Source organism: Panthera uncia, chromosome B1, assembly GCF_023721935.1.
Source record: "Panthera uncia isolate 11264 chromosome B1, Puncia_PCG_1.0, whole genome shotgun sequence".
NCBI classification, from domain to species: Eukaryota; Metazoa; Chordata; class Mammalia; order Carnivora; family Felidae; genus Panthera; species Panthera uncia.
This window is the reverse complement of record NC_064811.1, coordinates 2,220,155-2,241,104: the sequence shown is the minus strand read 5'-3', so window position 1 is coordinate 2,241,104 and position 20,950 is coordinate 2,220,155. Positions and strand designations below refer to the sequence as shown.

At 52.2% G+C, this 20,950-nt stretch overlaps 1 protein-coding gene across 1 annotated transcript in view; it reads right to left on the bottom strand.

Annotated features, from left to right (window-relative positions):
* HTT (huntingtin) overlaps window positions 1–20,950 on the bottom strand; it is a 150,628-nt gene that overhangs the window by 36,576 nt on the left and 93,102 nt on the right. Inside the window, exons 41-42 of the mRNA XM_049630212.1 lie at window positions 5,531–5,738; window positions 807–948 (exon numbers count right to left, since the gene is read on the bottom strand). Coding sequence (XP_049486169.1) covers window positions 807–948; window positions 5,531–5,738 — 350 coding nt within the window. The remainder of the gene's footprint in view (window positions 1–806; window positions 949–5,530; window positions 5,739–20,950) is intronic.

The window sequence follows — 20,950 nt, the reverse complement described above, 5'->3', positions numbered from 1 at the left end:
GGTGGCTCAGTCGGCTAAGCATCCGACTCTTGGTTTCGGCTCAGGTCATCATCTCACGATTGGTGAGTTTGAGCCTCGCACTGGGCTTTGCGCTGACAGCGTGGAGCCTGCTTGGGATTTCTCTCTCCCTCTCTCTCTGCCCCTCCCCGACTCATGCTGTCTCTGTGTCTCTCAAAATCAATAAACTCAAAAACAAAATAATATCATAACGTAATATAAAAATAAAGTAAAATAAAAGATAAAATAAAATAAAATAAAACGGATGGCATTTAACCGGGAAATTTTTAACTTAAAAATTTTTTTTAACATTTATTTATTTTTGAAAGAGAGAGAGACAGAGTGTGAGCCGGGGAGGGGCAGAGAGAGAGGGGGACACAGAATCCGAAGCAGCTCCAGGCTCCGAGCTGTCAGCACAGGGCCCGACAAGGGGCTCGAACCCACGAACCGTGAGATCGTGACCTAAGCCGAACTCGGAGGCCCAACTGACTGAGCCCCCCAGGCGCCCCAGGAAGCGACTTTAAAATGAAGCAACGGGTCCCTAAGGCCCTTCCCACAGATGACGAACCTCATAGGAGAGCCGCACTCAAAAGTCACACTCTCGGCTCGTTCCTATCACACAGGCAGGCCGACCAGGTGCCAGAGGCACGGGACCTGCAGACAAACCTTCCTTCCGCGACCAGCCGGAGCAGGACCCAACGCTCGCTGCGGTCCACGGTCCTGTGGTCTCCGAGCTGGTGGCTGGGTGGCAGGAGGTGGCTCCGCGGAAGCTGCCCCTGCCCCACCACACCCCTCGTTTCCCGACTTACGACATAATCGCAGAAGAGAATGAGAGCTCCCCGCCGCACTATTTCTCTGTTGCACATTCCGGGTTTACTGGCCGCGTCGGAGTCCCCCTCCTCTCCGGACATCTGGGGGCTGAGTGACTTCGTACTGGACAGACTACGTCTCCTGGAAGGAGCAACAGGCGTGCTGACGCCTCTGGGACGGCCACCCCCACCGCGTGTGTGACGTGCGCTCTTAGCCGCTGGCCTCTGAGCTACGGCAGCGCATGCGTGGAAAACGAAAAAAGAAGAGGGTCTCACAGGCAAACCGCCAAATGCTTGACCTAAAGGCCAAGGCCGGCCCGAGGCTGCAGGCGGATGGGCACTCAGGCGCCGAGGCTCTCGGCCACCGCGCCGGACAAGGCAGCCGCCGTGGGGACCCCAGCGCCGGCACGCACACGAGCTGCCTACCGTGTTTCACGAGTCACCAGGGAAGCGCTGGTGAAGCGCGCACTCACCGAGGCCCCGGCAGAGAGCAGGTCTGCAAAATTCACCCCCTCTAGGGAAGCCGGTCTTTTTCTTTCTCAGCCCAAGGGAATCACACACTCGGAACCCTCGATTCCGCCACAACCCTTCACACACTTGTTGCCACTCCCACAAACTTGCCCCGGCCTAAGTGTGAGGACAATCTCCTTCCCTCGGCGGCAAAGAGCTTTGTGGAGACAGAGGTCACACGAGGACGAGAACATTCTGGAATGTGTCAACTTTTCCTTTGACACTTCAGGATTTACAAGGGAACCGGTCTAAAATATTCTACAGGTTAGAAACCTGTTCAAACTGCAATTTGCCTTTTCTCACCTGGTGAATGGACGAGCCAGCTGTTGTCACCCAGACAAGGGAATAGTACCCGCTAATCCCAAGAACAAATCACGGTACATGCACGCCAGCGCCATAAAAGACCTTTAAATACAGTGCGCTAAGTGACAAAGCCAGACCGAAGAAGCGCGGACCGTGTGACTCCATCCAAATGGCCCCGTGCAACGGGCTACACACAAGCACAGGGCATGGGCCAGTGGCAGGGTATGGGGGTGACCACGAAGGACGCAGGGAATCTTCTGAGGTGACAGCGCTGATCTGTATCGTGACTGTGGTGGCATTCACCTGACACTTGGTACAAGAGTGGGTTGTCCTGTATTGTAAGTCGTAGGTCAATTTAAAACCGACAAACAGAAACGTCTCCTCTTCTCAGCCCTCCTGCCAGCCCCAGAAAACAATTCCCAGATGCAGAGGTTTCTGACGTAACATCAGAGTAAACAAAGGCACACGCAACAGAAAAGGAGCGGGCGGTCTGAACAGGACATCCCAGAGTTGATGGAGACACTTAGCGGGTTAACTCCCACCAACACAAAAAGAGGCAAACACACGCCACACAAATACCACACACTCGCCGTACACAGACCGTACGCACACCACAAACACAACACACATAACCACGCATACACTGCCCCCGCCCACACACACACAAGCGCCTAACGCTAACGGAAAGAGACCGGCAAGGATCCAGCACGGCAGACCGGAGGAGCACGACTCTTCCTGCACACCCAGCTGGTCGAAGGGGCCCTGTGGCCATGGCGGGCGCTCCACCTACTCAGCTCCCCAAAGCAAAAGGGACGCCTGCAGCCTCCGACAGTGACCGGCTCTCGAGGTTGCTCGGATTTTTCAAGCATTTAAGTCTACTGACTAAATCTGCTCTTGTCTTCTCTGGGGCCCCCGGTTGGCTCTGTTGTGGAGCATGTGACTCTTGGGTCTCGGGGTTGTGAGTCTGAGCCCCACGTTAGGGATACAGATTACTTAAAACAACAAATTTTTAAAAAAGGGAAGCGAAACACTGCGATTAATAACACCTCTGCAGTTTCCGTGCCTTAAATGCCATCAAGTGGCGAAGTCCACCTCTTCCACCGCCCTGGACAGCAAGTGGACAGGAGCCGTTACGGAAGTGGCACCCGTGGACCCCACGAGAAACACACACACAGGAGGCCAGCCTTGTGTGGAGGGCCTGGTCAGTGTCCTGAAGCAGAAGAGAGGAAAGGAGGAATGCAAGTGGGGAAGGAAGAAGTGGAAAGTCTCCACCTGGAGGTGACGTGTGTGTGTGCACAGAGAAGCCTCCCGGGGCCCCCGCGTGAGTCGGGCCAGGTCTCGAGACGTGAAGTCAGTACACAAAACCACTTGCATTTCCAGAAGCTGGCGGCACACCACATAAAACAAAACGCTTCTGAAAGCAGCACCTGACACACCATCCCAGATGAAGCGCAGAAACAATTCAGAAACACGCGTGACCCCTGTACGCCAGACACTAGGAGACAGGTGTGGCACACGAAGGACCTAACCCAGCAGAGAGAGAGGCCAAGTTCGAAGACGGGAAGACTGGATGCTGGACACGGGCTCTCCAGATCACTCTCCAGACCGGCTGCAAGCTCAGTCAAACCCCCGCCGCTGGCTTGTCTGCACTCACAGCCGGATTCGAAGACATACAGGTGGAAATGCAAAGAACGTAAAAGAGCCAAAGCCATGCTGAACGTGAAGGGAAGCTGGGGGAGCGGCAGGGCGGCCGAGGGACGCAGTGGCGGTGCCGGGAGCGCGGAGTGACGGCCGTGAGCAGGGCCCAGAGGCAGGTCCGCACACCGGTGCCCACTGGGTTCTGAGGCAGGCGCCACGGGCACTCAACAGAGGCGGGACGGCCTTTTCCACACGCAATGCTGACCGAAGCACCCCGCACGTTTCGTCACACACAAATGTTAGCTCGTAGCGGTGAGCACCAACGCTACGGAAGTTCCAGAAGAAGCCACAGAAGACAATCTCGGTGCTCTTGGGGGAGGCACACATTTCTTGGGTTGGACAGAAAAAGAATGAACCAGAATAACTGACAAACTTGATTTCATAGAATTTTAACATTTCTGCTCAAGTGAAGTCATGAAAATAAAACAACAAACCACAGAACGAGGGAGACCTTTTAAGTTACCTCTGACAAAGAGCTTACATCCAGAATATAAAAAATTGACAGCCCAGTAACAAGACAATAGACAGCCAAATCTTAAAAAACAGCAAACATCTGAATGTGTACTTTACAACAGAAGGTATACAAATGGCCAACAGGCACGTGAAAACACGACTGACTTTCTAAGTCATGAGAGAAACACGAATGAAAACTGTGATGACGCCGTCCTGCACCCGCTCCGAGGCCTAGAAGGGGAAGCGCCTGTAACGTCCCGGGTGGGGAGGATTTGGAGCCGTTCGAACTCACAGCCGCTTCCCACGTGTCCCCCTCTGGAGCAAACCTCCTGTGAGCCGTCCAGAGCCAGGCGGTCTCAAATGTCCCGACTTCCTAGATCTGTTTTCCTGAACTTTCACTCCGAAGACTTTCCAACCAACAGAAAAGCTGAAAGGTTAATTCAACGAGCAGTCACACACCCTTCACCTAGATTCAACCACCAGTATGTTGTCACCTTGTGTGCACACACACGTGCCCTCCACACACACGCCCTCACACACGTACGTGCTCTACGCACGCGCACAAACCCTACGGGCACACACACTCTACACACGCACACACGTGCACTCCACGCGTTCTCTACACGCACGCACTGTCTGGGTCTCTGGCACGAGCCCCCGGCGGCTCTCAGGCCCACTCCTCAGGGACTCAGGGCCTCGCCCGGCGTGTGCTCCGCGGACCAGAGCATCACTCCACCCGGGAGCCTGGCGGAAGAGCAGAGTCCCAGGCCCCGCCAGTGACCTGGTGAACCAACCCTGGTTCTAATAAGCCTGCCAGCTGCCTGGTGTGTGCACTGAGGAAGCACCGACGCGGAAGACACTCATTCTCTGTCCCTGACTCTTACCGTCGGTCGTCATCGTGACAAACTTAACAATGTTCTCGAAGCCTTTCAAATGTTTCCAGTAGCCTGTCTTCCCCAACTAAACCGTAAGCACGCTGAGGGCCAGAAACGGGTGTTGTTGTTCCTTTGCGTCTTCCACAACACACAGCACGCAGCGGATAGTGAGTGACGCCTGCCAACACTGGATTTTCCAGCTGAAAGCAACGGTGCGGCCCAAATGGGACCCCAGGCCTCCCAGAGCTCAGCCTGTCCACACTGAGCAGAGAGGAGCCGACCCGGGCCCTGCAGCCCCTGCCATCTCTAATTTCTGGGGCTTTCTCTGCTCACCACGGGCTCTCGAGCCTTCCAGAAACACCACACTGAGGACTCAGCTTGGGGGATGGGTGGCAAAGCTTCATTCCCACGTGTGTGCAAATGCCCAGAAATCAAGGCTTACGCCTGAAAACTCTTTGCAAAAAGGGGGTCACCCCCAATCAGATACTTAGTAAGTCTTCTCGAATGATAAAAAATAGGGCATTTCCAAGTACTTCTGAAATGCTGCTCAGTAATTACTTCATTATCTAAGAATAACCAGAACCACATTTAACTTACAATGAAGTTAAGACATTGCAACACGTCTGGCTCTGGAACCAATTTAAGGACGAGAGCCCAGCAAGAGGGACACGGCATGACCAGAATGAACCACAAGAGGGACAGTGTCGAAGAACTTGTCAAAGAAACCACACTTAAAAAGCAGCAGCTATTGTAAATGCCTCTGGTCTGACCACGTTCCTCCCCACGAGAGGAAGACGGACAGAGAGCGGAATCTGCACAAAGCCTCACGGACACGGGGCCACACCTCCCGCTGACCGCTGTCCCGGCCCACGGGGGCGGGCGTACCTGGGGGTCTGCTGCACCTCTGCCCACCAGCGGTGGTCGGTGTGGCTGACGAGCAGCAGGATCTGGCACCAGAGCAGCACGAGCGCCGGATGCGTGGGCACCATGGCGCGCACCTGCGCGTTCAGCCTGTCCAGGCCGTAGAAGCTGCTGTCGCTGCTGTCCACCGTGAGGAGTCTGGAGGCGGCTGCTGTGATCCTACGGAACATTCCTAGAAACAAGCCAAAAGTAGAACTGAGAGGGAAATGTCTTGGTGGCTCACTGGGGCCCGACGCTCTGTGGCCACAGGAAGACTTTACACAAAAGGTACACCCTCAGCTTTCTCCCGTACTTACACAAAGCATTTGGCACTTAGAAAACTGGGCTTTTGAAGCAAAACCCAGACATGCTGCTTATCTAACGGAGCAGCCACGGGAGCTGACGCCTTATTCGCCGGGCCTTCTCTTCCGCCCGTTAGCAAGTTCCCCAGGAGCCCCGTGCCAAGAGCCGCACCTGCGCTGTGACAGCGGACCCGGCTCCACTGAGGAGCAGGTGGCCCACACCGGGTGCCACAGGTTACTGCCCCTGGGACAGCAAGGCTACTCTGGTAGGAGCGGCAGGACCCTCGCGACACCCCACTCACAACGTAATAAACATCTCCTTGTTTGCAAAGAAGCCTCAAGAGCCCGTGGTGAGCAGAGAAAGCCCCAGAAATTAGAGATGGCAGGGGCTGGAGGGCCCGGGTCGGCTCCTCTCTGCTCAGTGTGGAAAGGCTGAGCTCTGGGAGGCCTGGGGTCCCATTTGGGCTGCACCACGGCAAGTGCCCACGCCAGACCCCAGCCCACGCTCCACAGACTGCTGAGAGCACAGGGCCAGCACGGGCCCTCCTGGGGCGGGGCCACCACGAAGCCAGCCACCTGCTCTGCTTGGGCACGTCAGCGGCACGCCCGGTGGCACTCTGCCCACAAGCCTGTCCACGGCATCGCCCTCAAGGCCTGGACAAATCCCCTCCGGGAATTAGCGATTTCATTCTGTCCCCTCCTTTAGACAGATACAAAGTCAGCTCAAGACGCCTCCCGTGCCATCTGCCCGGGCTCCACACGAGCTGGCCCTCGCCCCAAGGACCAGCAGACACGCACGCGCTGCAAGCCCAGCAGGAAGACCTAACACAGGTGGGGGCTGCCAATGGCTCCCTGCCTTCTGTATCTCGAGTCTCCTGGCGCCACGGCTGGGGAGTCAAAGTCTTATTTCCGGTTTAGGTTCTACAACATCCCAAGTGCAAAAGGGCCCTCACATGGGCAAACACAGACAGACTACGCTTTGTGTATTTGTTCCCTACTACTTTGTGACTGTTGCGCCTCTGACCTGAGGCAGAGAAAGAGAACTAACCAAAGCAGGAGAGTCACAGCACAGGACACCGGGCTGGCCTCCTGGGGCACCCAGGGAGCACGGCAGACATACTCAGAAGGTCAGTTCCAGCGAGACGTCCAGCGCTCGTCTTGTCTCCGGCTCCGTTTCCAGGGTTTTCTCTGGGTGCTGCGTGGACAGCATCACCCACCTCCGGCCCACTCAGCCCGGGCCCGGTCCTTCTCCGTGCCCTCCATTATTGCACGGGCTCCTTGAGGGCCAGTGGACACGAGGGAAGAGGCAGGCGCTGTCCTGAAGGAATAGGGGAGCCAGGCCGGAGAGCACAGGGAGCGACAGACCACGGAGGAGGGGGTTCACGGAACAGGGGCAGGAACCCACAGTCAGAGCTGTGTTCAGGTGCCCGGGATGCAGTGCAGGCTCTGGAATCAGACCACGGCTCCCCCACTTACCTGGCCCTGGCTGCACATCACCCGGGTCTCAGCTTTCTCATTTGCAAAATGGAATTGGGAGCAGCAGCTGCTCAGAGCATCAAACAGTAAAACCTGAGTGAAGGGCTCAGCAAGGCACGGGCCAGAACAAATGACCAGCAAGCAGGGCTGCTAGGAAGGTTCTCACGGCCTCTGGGGGCAGGGGGTTCGTCAGCAGAGAGGGCGAAGTGGACGGGAGAGCAGAGGAAGTCAGGCGGCTCGTTGGGGCGGGGAGGAGTCAGCAGCAACACTGAGGTCTGAGCATCTCCCACGGTGAGGACGGACCAAAGTGGCAAAAAGGAGCCAGAGTAAAGCAGCTATGCCAGGGGACGAGTTCAATTTTTATCCTAAGTGTGACGTGCTGGCAAGACACCAAGTCACACAGCTACGAGGAGGACGGACACGAGAGATCGAGGCAGTCAAGTCCGTGGGGCGACCCAGACTATGTAGACGATGATGAGTCATCTCTGCAGCAATGACCAAGCCGGGTCACAAAGGGGACAGTCCTACTGAGAGTGAGGTGGGAGACGGAGACAGAGACAGAGACAGGGAGTGTAAGAGAAACAGAGGAGGAGAGACAGAGATACCAGGAGAGAGAGAAGAGAGACCAAGGATAGGAACCAGGAACAAGAATACCCAAAGGAGAAAAGACTCCTCTTTGCTAGATGGTGTGAGGAAAACTGGCTATTCACAGATAAAGAAGAAAACTGGATCCCCACCTTATACCACTCACAAAAATGAACTCGAAATCAATTAGACTTAAATGTAGAACCTGAAACCGCAGAACTCCTAGAAGAAAACAGGGGAAAGCTTATTGACTTGGGTCTTGGCAAAAATTTTTTGGACGTGCCGCCTAAACCACAAGCAACAAAATAAAAAATTAAACAGGTGCCGGGGCGTCTGGGTGGCTCAGTCAGTTGAGCGTCCGACTTCGGCTCAGGTCACGATCTCACGGTTCGTGAGTTCGAGCCCCGCGTCGGGCTCTGTGGTGGCAGCTCAGAGCCTGGAGCCTGTTTCGGACTCTGTGTCTCCCTCTCTCTCTGCTCCTCCCTGGCTCATGCTCTGTCTCTCTCTCCTTCAAAAATAAATTAAAAAATTAAAAAAAAAAAAAAATAAAAATAAAAAAATTTAAAAATAAATAAACAGGTGAGACCACACCAAACCGAAAGCTTCGGCACAGCAAACGACCAACAAAATGAAAAGGCAACCTACAGAATTGAAGAAAATATGTGCAAACAACACATCTCGCGAGAGGCTAATGTCCAAAAAATATAAGGGACTAATACAACTCAATAGCAGACAACCGAAGAATCCGGTTAATAAGTGGGCAAGAGACCAACACAGGCATTTTTTCCCTAGACACACAGATGGCCAACAGGCGCATGAAGAGACGCTCCACGTCCGCCACGGTCAGGGAAACGGCAATCAAACCCACTACGAGCTCGCGCCTCCCCCCTGCTAGGACGGCTGCTACCAAAAAGGCAAGCGTTGGCGAGGATGTGGACAAAGGGGAGCCCTCGTGCAAACTGCTGCAGCCGCTGTGGAAAACAGCACAGATGTTCCTCCAGAAACTAAAAATGAAATGGCCACACGGTCCAGCGATCCCACCTCTGAGCATTTATCTGAAGGAAACAAAACCGCTATCTCGGAGGTACCTGCATCCCCACATTTACTGCAGTGTTACAACACCCAAGACGTGGAAACGACACCAGCATCCGTCAAGAGATGAAGGAGTAAAGAAGGTGTGGTATACATACGCAGTGGTCATGAAAAAAGGAGATCCTGTCATTTGTGACAACATGGACGGATCCTGAGGGCGTTATGCTAAATGAATGAAATAAGACAGACTGGGGCTCCCGGGGGGCTCGGTCGGTTGAGCACCTGACTCTTGATTTCGGCTCAGGTCACGATCCCAGGGTCACGGGATCAAGCCCTGCGTTAGGCTCCACGCTGAGTGTGGAGACTGCTTGGGATATTCTCTCTCTCGCTCTCTCTGCCCCTCCCCCACTGGTGCTCGCTCTAAAATAAAAACAAATAAAATACAATGAAATAAGTCACAAATAAAGACTAAAACCACATGATCTCACTTACGTGTGGAATCTGAAACACCGAACTCAGATGCCAAGAACAGACTGGTAGCTGCCAGAGGCAGGGGTGAGGGTGGGAGAATCGGGCGAAGACGGTCAAAAGCACAAATCCCCGTTATTCACCCCAAGCTGTAACGTACCACATGGGGATTCTAGATAACACCGCCGTGTGGTGGACTTAAAAGTCGCTAGGAAAGCACATCTTAGGAAAATAAAGTGCGTAAGTGCGTGAAGTGATGGACGGTGCCAGAACTCACCGCGGCCATCACGCCACAGCGTCCTCGCACATCTAGTCAGTACGCTGTACCCGTCAGCGGGAAAGTGTTACGAAGTCACTTCCATCTCGGCAACGCTGGCGTGGGGGGAGACAGAAACCAGGAACACGTGCAATTAAGAGGCTGGAAAGAAAGCGTCATGAAGGAAGGCGGGCGGCGGGGGATCCGTCCCGCAGACATAGGAGGAGCACACGAGGCCTCTGCGCGGACGCCCCTGGTCACACGGCTACAAGTGGAGAAACCAGAGCGAGAGCGCGAGAAGTGCGACGTTTACCGTGAAAAGCCGTGAAGTGAGTAGAGAGAGAGGACAGGGGAGGAAGCCACAGAACAAAGAAGGGGTCGGTTTGTATTTTGGTTCTTCTGTTTTTATTTTTTTTACGTTTATTTATTTTTTTGAGAGACACAGAGCCCAAGTGGGGGAGGGGCAGAGAGAGAAGGAGACAGAGAATCCGAAGCAGGCTCCAGGCTCCGAGCTGTCCGCACAGAGCCTGACGTGGGGCTCGAACTCCTGAACTGTGAGATCATGGCCTGAGCCGAAATCAGACGCTCAACCGACTGAGCCCCCCAGGTGCCCCAGGGTCGGTCTGTTTTTAGCCAGAGGCGCGGTTCTCAGCACAGCCACAGGCAAGAAGAAAAGACAACGTGTGTGTTACCACACGCTGCACGACGGGGACGGGCGAATGTGTGCGCGAGACTCGGGACACACAAGGGGCAGGAGTGAGAGGAGCAGAGGGAAGAGGAGATGGGAGGAAGGGACTGCGGGGCTGTGTCTCTTTGTCCGGAGATGAGCCGACCCGAGGGGAGGGTGGGACACGCATGCACTGGTAAAAGCTCTAGAAAGCCCCCTGGTCTGTCTGGAGCCCTTGGCAGGTGGCCGATGGGGCCGCTGGTCCTGCCGTGACGCCCACCTCTGATGCTTGTCACCTGGGAAATGCCTGGTTTCCGTCTCTGTCAGGTGGCAGCCTGCGCCCCGAGGCCTGTCTCCCCTCCGGGAAGCCGTCCCCCACCGGGGCGAGCAAGCCCCTGTAAAGGGTGGGGGCTGCTAAGAGCTGTACCAGAGAAACACAGGAAAAAGGATGCAGCTCGCTTCCAGCCTAAGGCAGTCTTGTCTACCTTCCCTCTGCGCTTCCTCAGCCAGCAAGGCCAGGGTGCTGACCCTCACGAAGGTCAGGGGCCCGGGCTCTGGTCTCCACAGGGAGAAGAGCCCCCAGGGAGCAGGAACACCGTCCTGCACGGGCACACAGACGAGAACGGCTCTCTGCTGTGTGAGCCATGGAAATGCTGCTTGCTTGTTACAGCAGCTATGTGACCTCCACACAAGAGGAGTGCGAGTACCTGACCCGGGTTAGAAGATGCCCTGGGTGGGGCCTCCCTCCCCAGTCCCTAGCAGCGACCACTGGCAGAGACAGAGGGAAAGAAGGCCGGGCCCAGGGCACAATGTCCCGCGTGGCCGGGAGGCAAGGGAAGCCAGGTGGGCCTGAGGACCCGGGAGAAGGGCCAGGGCCTGGGGCCCGGCGACAGTGACAAAGGACTGAAGGGCACCCTGAGGCAGGAGGGCAGACAGAGGCTGTGCACAGAGCAGACCCCCCTTGTCCTGTCCTCTCGGAGCTGAAAGAGAGGTCTGTCCAGGAGCACTGCAGGCAGGGCTGGGGCAGGTGGGAGAAGCGGGCTTGGGAGGCGGGGGCTCCGCATTATTGGACCCCGAGGGTGGCGGGAAGTGCTATCAGCAACCCAGACAGAGGACAAAGGACCAGAAAACGTGGCTGGGTTTTCCTTCTGGGTTTTACCATATGACCTTTCGGAGCCTCAACTCTCTCATCAGTAAAAAGGGGGATCTCACAGAGCCGCCCTAAGGACTGACGGGGCACCGCCTGTGAAAGGCAGCACCACCCCACCCGCACGCACCGTCGTCCCGGCAGTGCGGCCACCGCAGGCCTTGACGCCGGCCCGGGTGAATCTGGATCAACGAGGAACCATGTTCTCCCTCTTCACGTGCTCCTGCGTGCAGCGGAACACTGGCCCTTCCAGAAGCACCAAGAGGGAGCTGTGCCCACAAGGAGGGAAGCGAGCACGCGGTGCTCGCCTTCTGCCGGCCCCGGCCCTGCTTCCAGGAGGGTCTCTCAGCTGCTGCTGCCCTTGGCAGAGTGGGCATCTGGACCAGACTGGGGCGCAGAAGGGCACGCGATGTGGACTTGAATCCAACACAGCAAGCGGCTTGGACTTACTGTGGCCACAGGCCAGAGGGCTTCAACCCAGCCGCACCAGCAACACAGCGACGTCACTCTCAGCCTGTGCCTTGTGTTCTAGCACCTGCTTCTAACTGGCTCATCTCGGCAGAGAGGACAGGGTGTTAGATACCCAGGTTTGTAGAAGGAGGCCAAGTGTATTTCTTGGCTGTGTGTTAAAGTTGGTTTGAATATGAAACAGGCCAACGATTTTGGGATTCTGATCCCCTTCTCTAAGGGACCCGAGTAAGACAAAACCAGAGGTCAAGGCCATTATTCAGACTAGTTCCCATTTTGAGAAATAATACCTGAAATGGACAGATTTGAAGGTCTCAATTTTTAGTGGTGGAGTGGAACTCACTGCCTTTGTTTAATCAAAACATAAATAAAAATTACCAACTTTCTATGTGAAGTGCACCTTATTTACATAAAAGTGCAAGATTATTTATTTAAACTTCATCTCAGAACCAATGAAATACGGTGATTCTGTCCCCCAGTATCTTTAAAAGAAACGCAAAGTAAAACAGATGGAGACAGAAATTTATATACACACAGACACCTTATTCGCAAATACTGAACCAACGAACAGCATCCAAGACAAGGCGGGAAAGTCCACGTGCCCGGCACCGAGTCCCAAGCTCTTCAGTAGAACACGCCGCCCCCCCCCCCCACCCCCAACACCCTGTCCTGATACAGCGGCCACTAGCCACATGGGGCTGTTCTAACTTAAGTCAATTAAACTTAAATAAAATTAAAAACAGCTCCTTAATCACGCTAGCCACATTTCAAGTGCCCAAAAGCCACAAATGGCTGGAGGCAACTGTATCAGTGCAGACGGAATGTTCCCACGATGCAGGAAGCTCTACTGGACGGCCCCGGGGTGGACTGCTGAGGAAAGGAAGAGCGGGAAGGGAGAGCGGTGAGCTGGCATACACCCGGAATGGCACAGAACTCCACGTGACGTGCAGGACACAGGACGGGTCACTCTTACCCCAAGAGGGTCAGAAAGTAGCATTCGGAGATGAACTGCTGTCCTTCTGGTATCAGACCCAAACCGATCGGTGGCCAAATATCAAAATGACCAACATACTCAAAATAACCTATTCTTCATGTGGCATAATTATTTTCTTGACTTTAAACTTATTACAGTGCGTCAGTGAAGCATAAATCAAAAGATCTTCAAAACAAAAATTCTTTCAACGTTAGTAACGAGGAGGGTTTGAAACTCGAGTCCGCTGGATAATTGAATCCTGGCCGTGCCTCTGTCTGAGGGCAACAGCAATTAAATGAAGCAGCCATGAAGACGCCGCCTTCTCCGCGACCCCGGCCCCCGCCTGCCTCCCCAGTGCCGCTGTGACCCTCGCCCCTGCGCTCCCAGCGGTCTTCGGGCCTTAGCCGAACAGAGCCTCTCGGAGACCCCATCCTCCCTCCTCACCCCAGCTTCGCCTACCGCCGCACTACCCGCATCCCTCCCCAGAAACAGCCAGACTTGTGCTTCTCTGTGGACCGTCCTTCCCACTGCCCTGTGACAGCCACGCTGGCCTAGCTGACCGCCACGCACCCAGAGCGCAGCCTGGCCGGGCGGACTGGGCGCATCCCTGCCAAACGAAGGAAGGCTGAGAACGACAGCCATCTCTTGCTGTGAGGTATGTACTTGACACGCGTTTTAACTTGTACTAAAGCAGCACGTGCGCGACGTAAAACTCCAGTAACAGAGAGGGGCTCTGACCGTACGAGCGCCCTGCCCCGTCCTCTTCAGGCAACTACTTGTGTCTCCTGTCTCTAGCTCTCACGGTTGCCTCCAATATTCCACTCGACACGCTATATTGCTTGTGGCAGACCAACGACTGTTTATCCGCGCCTCTGGCCTTCCCATTAGGAAGTAATCCTCGCTCCCTCTCGACGAACACCGTCCTATCTGTCACCTGCCCACGTTGGCCAGAGCGCCGGGGGCTCGCGCACACTCACAGGACTCATGCCAGGGCTGAAACCACAGGCGGCCAGGGGCTCTCCTTCCGGCCACGAGGAAGAAGCCCACCAGATGACAGAGGCAACACAGAAATCAGAGTCGAAGCGTGAAATAACTCAACGAGGCAAGAGAATTAGAACGCCCGAGGTGCTCGTTCCTAAAGACAACAGTGACCCCTGTACTTGCAGGAACTCAAGCCAGTAACTCCTTTTCTTGCTGTACTGTAGGAAAGAGTCCTGCCCCGGCAACTGAAACTGCCGATTAGTGGAGTCATGCTGAGTAGTGGTTACAGACTCTCTCCTATGAGAGATGAGATGTAGGTCACTCATGCTGTCTGTCAGTTTAAGTCATTAAGTTTTTAGTTCTCTTGCCTCCATGGCCTCTATTTTTTGTTGTGTCAACTGTATAATTTTTTTAAATGTTCACTTATTTTTGAGAAACAGAGAGAGAGAGACAGAATGAGTGGGGAAGGGGCAGAGAGAGGAAGAGAGAGAATCCCAAGCAGGTTCCATGCTGCCAGCACAAAGCCCAATGCAGGGCTCGAACTCACAAACCGTGAGATCATGACCTGAACCTACACCAAGAGTCAGATGCTCAAATGACTGTGGCACCCAGGCTCCCCTTGTTGTGTGGTAGGGTCCCCTCCCTAAGCAAAGAGAAAACACCTCAAGACAACCTGACTAGACATGTACGTGACAACATCCTTTACGACCTTGTAACATGAGACCAGCTAATCAGACTACATGTTTATGTGTGACCATATATGGAAAACAAAGAAGTAAAAAAATATATATATATAAAAAACTACATCATGCGGTGTTCGGGGCTCAGTTCTTTGGATACGAACCTAACTGAGCGGTGCCGGCAGGAATAAAGTTGCTTCCTGGAAAGAAAAGCCTCGGTGTCACAACTCTCTGTGTGAGAATCCGGCTACATTACTTGGGGGCTCGTCTGGGATTCGGAGATGGTGCTTTTCCACCTCCTTTGCCACCGGGGACGCGAACCTTGGGGCGCCAGGAGAGGAGCCCTTGCCAGGCGCCAGCGGACCGCTTGATCCACAGCAGACTAGCCCTCCCAGTGCACCAGGGCGAGGACCCCACGTGCACCAACGGAACCCGTGAGGCCCAGGAACCAGCTCAGGGAGACTGAAGCGGGTTGGAGTCGCCGTGTGACTGTGTGTGGGGACTTGTCTCTCGTTCATTCCCTGGGTCAATGACTGTGACAATCAGAGCCAACTGTCTCTGGCTATTCTACCTCAGAACGGGGACTGTAAGGAATATTCCCAAGCAGCTGCCAAAACTCCTTTCGCTTCGGGGAAATTCCCCGTCTTCTCCGGACGGACATGCACTGCCTAATCCCACTGGTGGAGAACAAAACAAAAGAATCCTAGAGTCTGTCCCTGTCTGAGCTGACAAGAATTAAAACTGGGAATTCTCTTTCTCTGCCTTCTGCTGGCACCTCCTCTCTTCTGCCTCCCCCCGCCACCCAACCGCTGCACCTGGGGGTCGGCCTGCAGAACTGGCTGCTTGAGCATCATCAGCCCCTCCTCCCACGCCAGAGGTCGGGAGCGGAAGACCACGGAGCGGAAGACCACCGAAGCCAGAGTTCCCCACTGGTGCCCCAGGCAAAAACAGACAGTGGGGAACAAATTGATTAACTCTTAAATGGACACAGATGGAACATATTTGGCATTTAAGTGGATTTAAGTTCGTTGGTTTACAATAGACATATCTTTAGAGTTATCAGCATTAAATACACAAAACTTTTTCCTTCCTAAGGTTTTCTAAAGGTCAAATAATCTGCCATCTCTGTTGCAATTTGTCAGCAAAAAGGTGACTTAAAATGATGGTTAATTTTGTCTGTCTCAAAGTTTTCATGGGTAAATGTTAAGATAGCTTTCAAAGTCTTTGGTAACCTAAAACGTTAAAGTTTTGCTTCCATGATAAATTAAGATTAAATTAATTACATATCTCACGAGATAAGAGGCTAAAGCACTAATGACTAGATGTAGGTTTGTGCTTCTGACTTGTTGCAGAGAAACTAAGGACATTTGGATCTGTGGGAAAACATCCTTTATGCTTAGTGGATTCATAAGTTTGCCATCTAAAAAATTCTGATATAACAAGAGTTCACAACCGATTACTAGTTTTCACTGGAGACTAAGGCTTCTAAGAGTTAAAAATCTGCTAAATGTAGTTAAAACTGATAAAAATAAGAAAAGCCAACTCTGTATGTGAAAAAGTAGGAGATACAGGGGCGCCTGGGTGGCTCAGTCAGTTAAGCATCTGACTTCGGCTCAGGTCATGATCTCACACTCCGTGAGTTGGAGCCCCACGTTGGGCTCTGTGCTGACAGCTCAGAGCCTGGAGCCTGCTTCAGATTCTGCGTCTCCCTCTCTCTGACCCTCCCCCGTTCATGCTCTTTCTCGGTCTCAAAAATAAATAAATATTTTAAAAAATTAAAAAAAAAAAGTAGGAGATATAAAAAAAGTTATAAAAAATCAAAAAAAGTATTTTTGTTACAGGTAAGAGAAAGCAATTTTGTCCTAAATGAGACTGGTTATTTGGAGAGGAATGGCTAGGGACAAAATCTAATACAAAGAAAAGTCGTAGAAGGTTTGTGAAGGGAAATCTTTAAAAAGAAATTCTTTGTGTGGCCAAGACGGACTCAGGTTAAAATCAAAGGATTTTAAAAGTGCGCTGGGTTAAGATTAAAATTCCTCCTCCTTTGATCCAGAAGCTGAGAAGGTGACGGCAGCACCCTCGGTGCCGGCCTCCAAATCCTCCACATTTGTGCTGCTCCTGTTCAGCAGAGGATTGGGTGCCTCTGCCACCTCCCTAGGAGGGAGGGAGGATGTACGAAGGGCTTTCACTAAGATACATGGGAGCCATTTTACTACGCCTGGCCCACTGTATGCCAAAGAGGGATGTCCACATAGGTGAAACCTATTTATGTGGGTATTGTTGAGAAAGGCAGGGAAATAGGCCTGGACTGTGGCCCTTTAACCCCCTGCCTCAACAGCCAATAATCAATATGTAAGTTACTGCTGGGCCAAAATAAAACTAGCGCATCCTACGAGAACCATGAAAAGTCTTGCTTGGTCACAGTCCATACCCCCAAGGTCCTGCAGGCGGGAAACGGAGGGGTAAGGAAAAACCAGGAAAGACCAAGCCAGCTCTCAGACCTGGGGTCAAGCATGGGTTAAGAATGACTACTCCCAGCACCTCGCAAGATCGACAGGGCTTCTGGCTGCCAGTCGCATAGCCAGCCAAAACATGGGGCCAGGAGATGAGGTTTCTCTGGCCAGCTGTAGAAAATTGAGATGAGGGACAACTTTCTTCCTTTTTCCTATAGGTGGGTAATTCCCCAACCAAGGCATTACTAAGCAACGTAAGGTGGATCCTAGTTTACCGGCAACCCTTTCTAAAGTCCAGCAATCAGGAGGGGACACAATTAAGGGCCCCTTACCTGTATCCAACACAGACCTAGACAAGGAGGGAGGGAAGTCTCCCACCTCAACCTCCTCCTCCTCCTCCTCCTCGGATCCTCAATTTCTTTATATACGTATATAAAAAAATACAATTCTGCTCCCTGCTACCCACCTTATCCAGGACCTCCCCGTAATGTAACAGCCATGTTTCCCCTACAAAGAGCTAGAATGCCAGAAGAAAAAACCTTTACATTACAAGGTTTAAGACAGATAAAAGGAGATCCAGGTAAATTTTCTGATCGGATAAGCATATAAAGACTTTTCAAAATATTACGTTTGTTTTTGAGTTGACCTAGAAAGATATAATGCTTTTGTTAAATCAGACCCTTAATGAGATGGATGTTTTGAAAAAAAATTAAGGAAATCTAAGATTTAGCCCTTAAATTATGCTAAAATTAGCCAGTATTTTGCAAACACAAAATGAGAGCCCGATGGCCTTCTTGGAGAGGTTGAGGGAGGCTCTCACTAAATATATGGCTATCTCCCCTGACACCTGTAAGGCTGAGATGATTTTAAAGGACAAATTTGTCACTCAATCAGCCCTAGATATTCAGAAAAAATGCAAAAATTGGCTGTTGGCCTTGAAGGGACCCTGGAGGAGCTCTTACAAGCTGCCAAGCGGATATATTACAACCAAGATCAAGAGAAAAATAAGAATAAAAAACAAAACAAGACAAACAAACAAAAACAGAAAAGGAGGCTTAAAAAAAAAACTCTGAGGCCTTAGTTGTGGCCTTACGTACTATGTCAGACCGGACATCCCGAGGTCCTGGTACCAAGTGCCATTTATATGGCCATTTGGAGCACTAAAATGAGAATGTTCTCCGAGGGGACAACCAAAATGAAAATCCCATAAGCCACGCCCCTTATGTGGAGACAATCACTGGAAATCTGAATGCCCTCGGGGACCTCTCTCTGTGAGGGCTCAGATAACCAATGTCCCTGGGAGGGACTGACCGGGGCCTGGGGATCTTCATGGTGGCTCCCCAAAACCAACTGTCCATCAGAAACCCAGAGCCTCAGGTAACTCTAAATATAGAAAGAAAACTGTTTGATTTCCTTCTTGACACCAGGACTACCTTTTCTGTCGTCCTTTCCACTCCAGGCCAACCATCCAAACACAGCGGGACAATTAGAGGCTTCTCCAGAAAACTTCTAACTAAATTTTTCTCTCAGTCCCTGGGGGGTATATGGGGAAACTTGATTTTTTCTCATTCTTTCCTGATAACGCCAGAGAGCCTTGCTCCCTTGCTAGAAAGAGACATTATAACTAAATTAGAGACTATGGTGCTACCAACTCCAGGACAGATAAACAATTAGGTGAGTTGTGGAAATTACTGGATATTGTAGGTTGTAGATACCAGGGTTCAGGAAAACAGTTTGCCGGCTATATCAATGAGTAAGGGAGACTCAATCCCACCTACTCGCCCCTCCAAAAAAACTGGGGTCTGACTCCTAGACACTCTCTCCGGCCCTTGGGATGGTTACAAACAGAGCAGGGCAATCACTATTACCAAGCTCACCGAGCTAAAAGATGATTAAAACACAGCATCAGGCCTTTCATTTAGGGAGGGACAAAACTTATCAAATGGCCCAAAGGAGGTTTACTGAAAAAAATCTGTCAAGGACAGTTCTGCAAATGGTATCAGCCTGTGAAGTGTGGCTTAGAAACAATCCTTTCAACCACAAACTTGCTCTCCCAGGCAGTCAAGGAACTGGAGGCCATCCAGGAAAGACTAACAATTAGGTTTCATTCCTATGCCAAGGTCAAAGCAATTCCAACATCTGTTGGCATGGATTGATACTTTTACTAATGAGTAAAGACCTTCTTCTGCAAGACAAAAAAGACACAAAAAGTAATAAAAGTTCTGTTTTCTAGAGTAATACCCAGGTTTGGCTTGCCTAAACTTTTGCAAATTAATAATGGTAAATGGCTGCTTTGACTCTTTCTTTGGTAGAACTCCTGGCTCTTGAAAAAGTTTTATACCTCAAAATAAAGCAGACTGTCTGCTTATACTCAGCAAAACTTTAAATAAGTCCTCACAAGCATTAGATGCTTAAAAAAAATTTTTTTTTTAATTAAATTAGGACCAAACTCTTGGAAATACAGCCACCATTGATTACTTTTACTGCGCTCCTGCTTCTCTATCACCTAGGTTATGAAAGATTCCCCGACATACGTTGTTTACAAAGTCAGGGTCTCTCCTAGATTGTTTGACAGGTTTGAAAACTGTAGACGTTATCTTAAGATGCCATCTTGTTGGTCAGTATAATCTTTACCCTGGGTTTTCCTCTTTGTGTCTGCTAGTGTTTATGCCGCCTCATGCCTGCCAGCCTTCCTGTAAGACCATGCTGTGGGCCACTGAACTGACCCTTGGGTAGACTCTAACTGCTGTACCCCTACACTGTCCCTTACCAGCTTGAAGAAGCCAGAGTGGTCACCGACCCTGCTCTCTAACAGCAGTTACAGGCCCTGTTCCAGCGGAGAAATAAATAGGGAAAGGGTTAACGTTAGGCAGGGAGACAGAAGGGACCTTCAGGGAGGCAGACTGCAGCTGCAGGCGGGAGGCTGAAGGAGCAGATGGGGTTCTCCCCTTATGAAATCCTGTATGGGCACCCTCCCCCATTATCAAGGGCATCAGGGGGCATCTAAATGAGATAGACAATCTAACCGTAAGACAACAGATGTGGACCACTGGCTCTACCCTAACCACTTTACACCATCGGGTCGGGGAGCAATTACCTGTGAGCTGACCGCAGACGCTCACCCCTGTAAGCCAGGAGATACAATATGGATAAAGGAGTGGAAGGGCCAACCCCTAAAATCCCTCTGGAGGGTCCCGTTCACTGTCATTGTGTCCGCCCCTACTGCAGTAAAGGTAGCTGACGTGGGCCCCTGGATTCACTACAGCAGAGTGAAGCCAGCGTCTCGAAACTGGGAATGCCTTCCTGATCCATCAGTGCTATGCAAGCCGACCATACGGAAGGAGCAGTCGGCAACTCCAGAGCCTCCGGGAGACTGCGGCCCTGCTGCAGCCACTCCAGGAGCTGACTGATCTACGCACGGCGGAAGCCTGAGGAATCGACGGTCCGATGCAACAACAGACTGTCCTTCTTGTCTGCGTGTTTCCTTGCCGCGAGGCAGGCACGGCCACGCCTTGTTTCTCACTAGTACTGAGATTCTTGTTCTACTCGCTGCCGCCGAAGTGGCTGCGGAAGCCCCAGCTGGCTGGAAACGTGGGGAGAGGTTTCTGTTAACACTCGCCGTCCTTTTGTGGACAGGGTACCGACACGGGAAAACAATGGTGATAAGAGACTAGAAAATCAGATCCCCACAGACCTTATAGTAAAACAAAATATCCCAGTCCTACTACCGGGGTTTGGCTTCTCAAAAGCTCAATTATTGGAAAAAAAACTGTCTTGCCTAGTGGGAAAAAAGTTCATCGTCATCTCTGTTAAAAACTTAACATGCCTCGGGGCGCCTGGGTGGCTCGGTCGGTTAAGCGTCCGACTTCGGCTCAGGTCATGATCTCACGGTCCGTGAGTTCGAGCCCCGCGTCGGG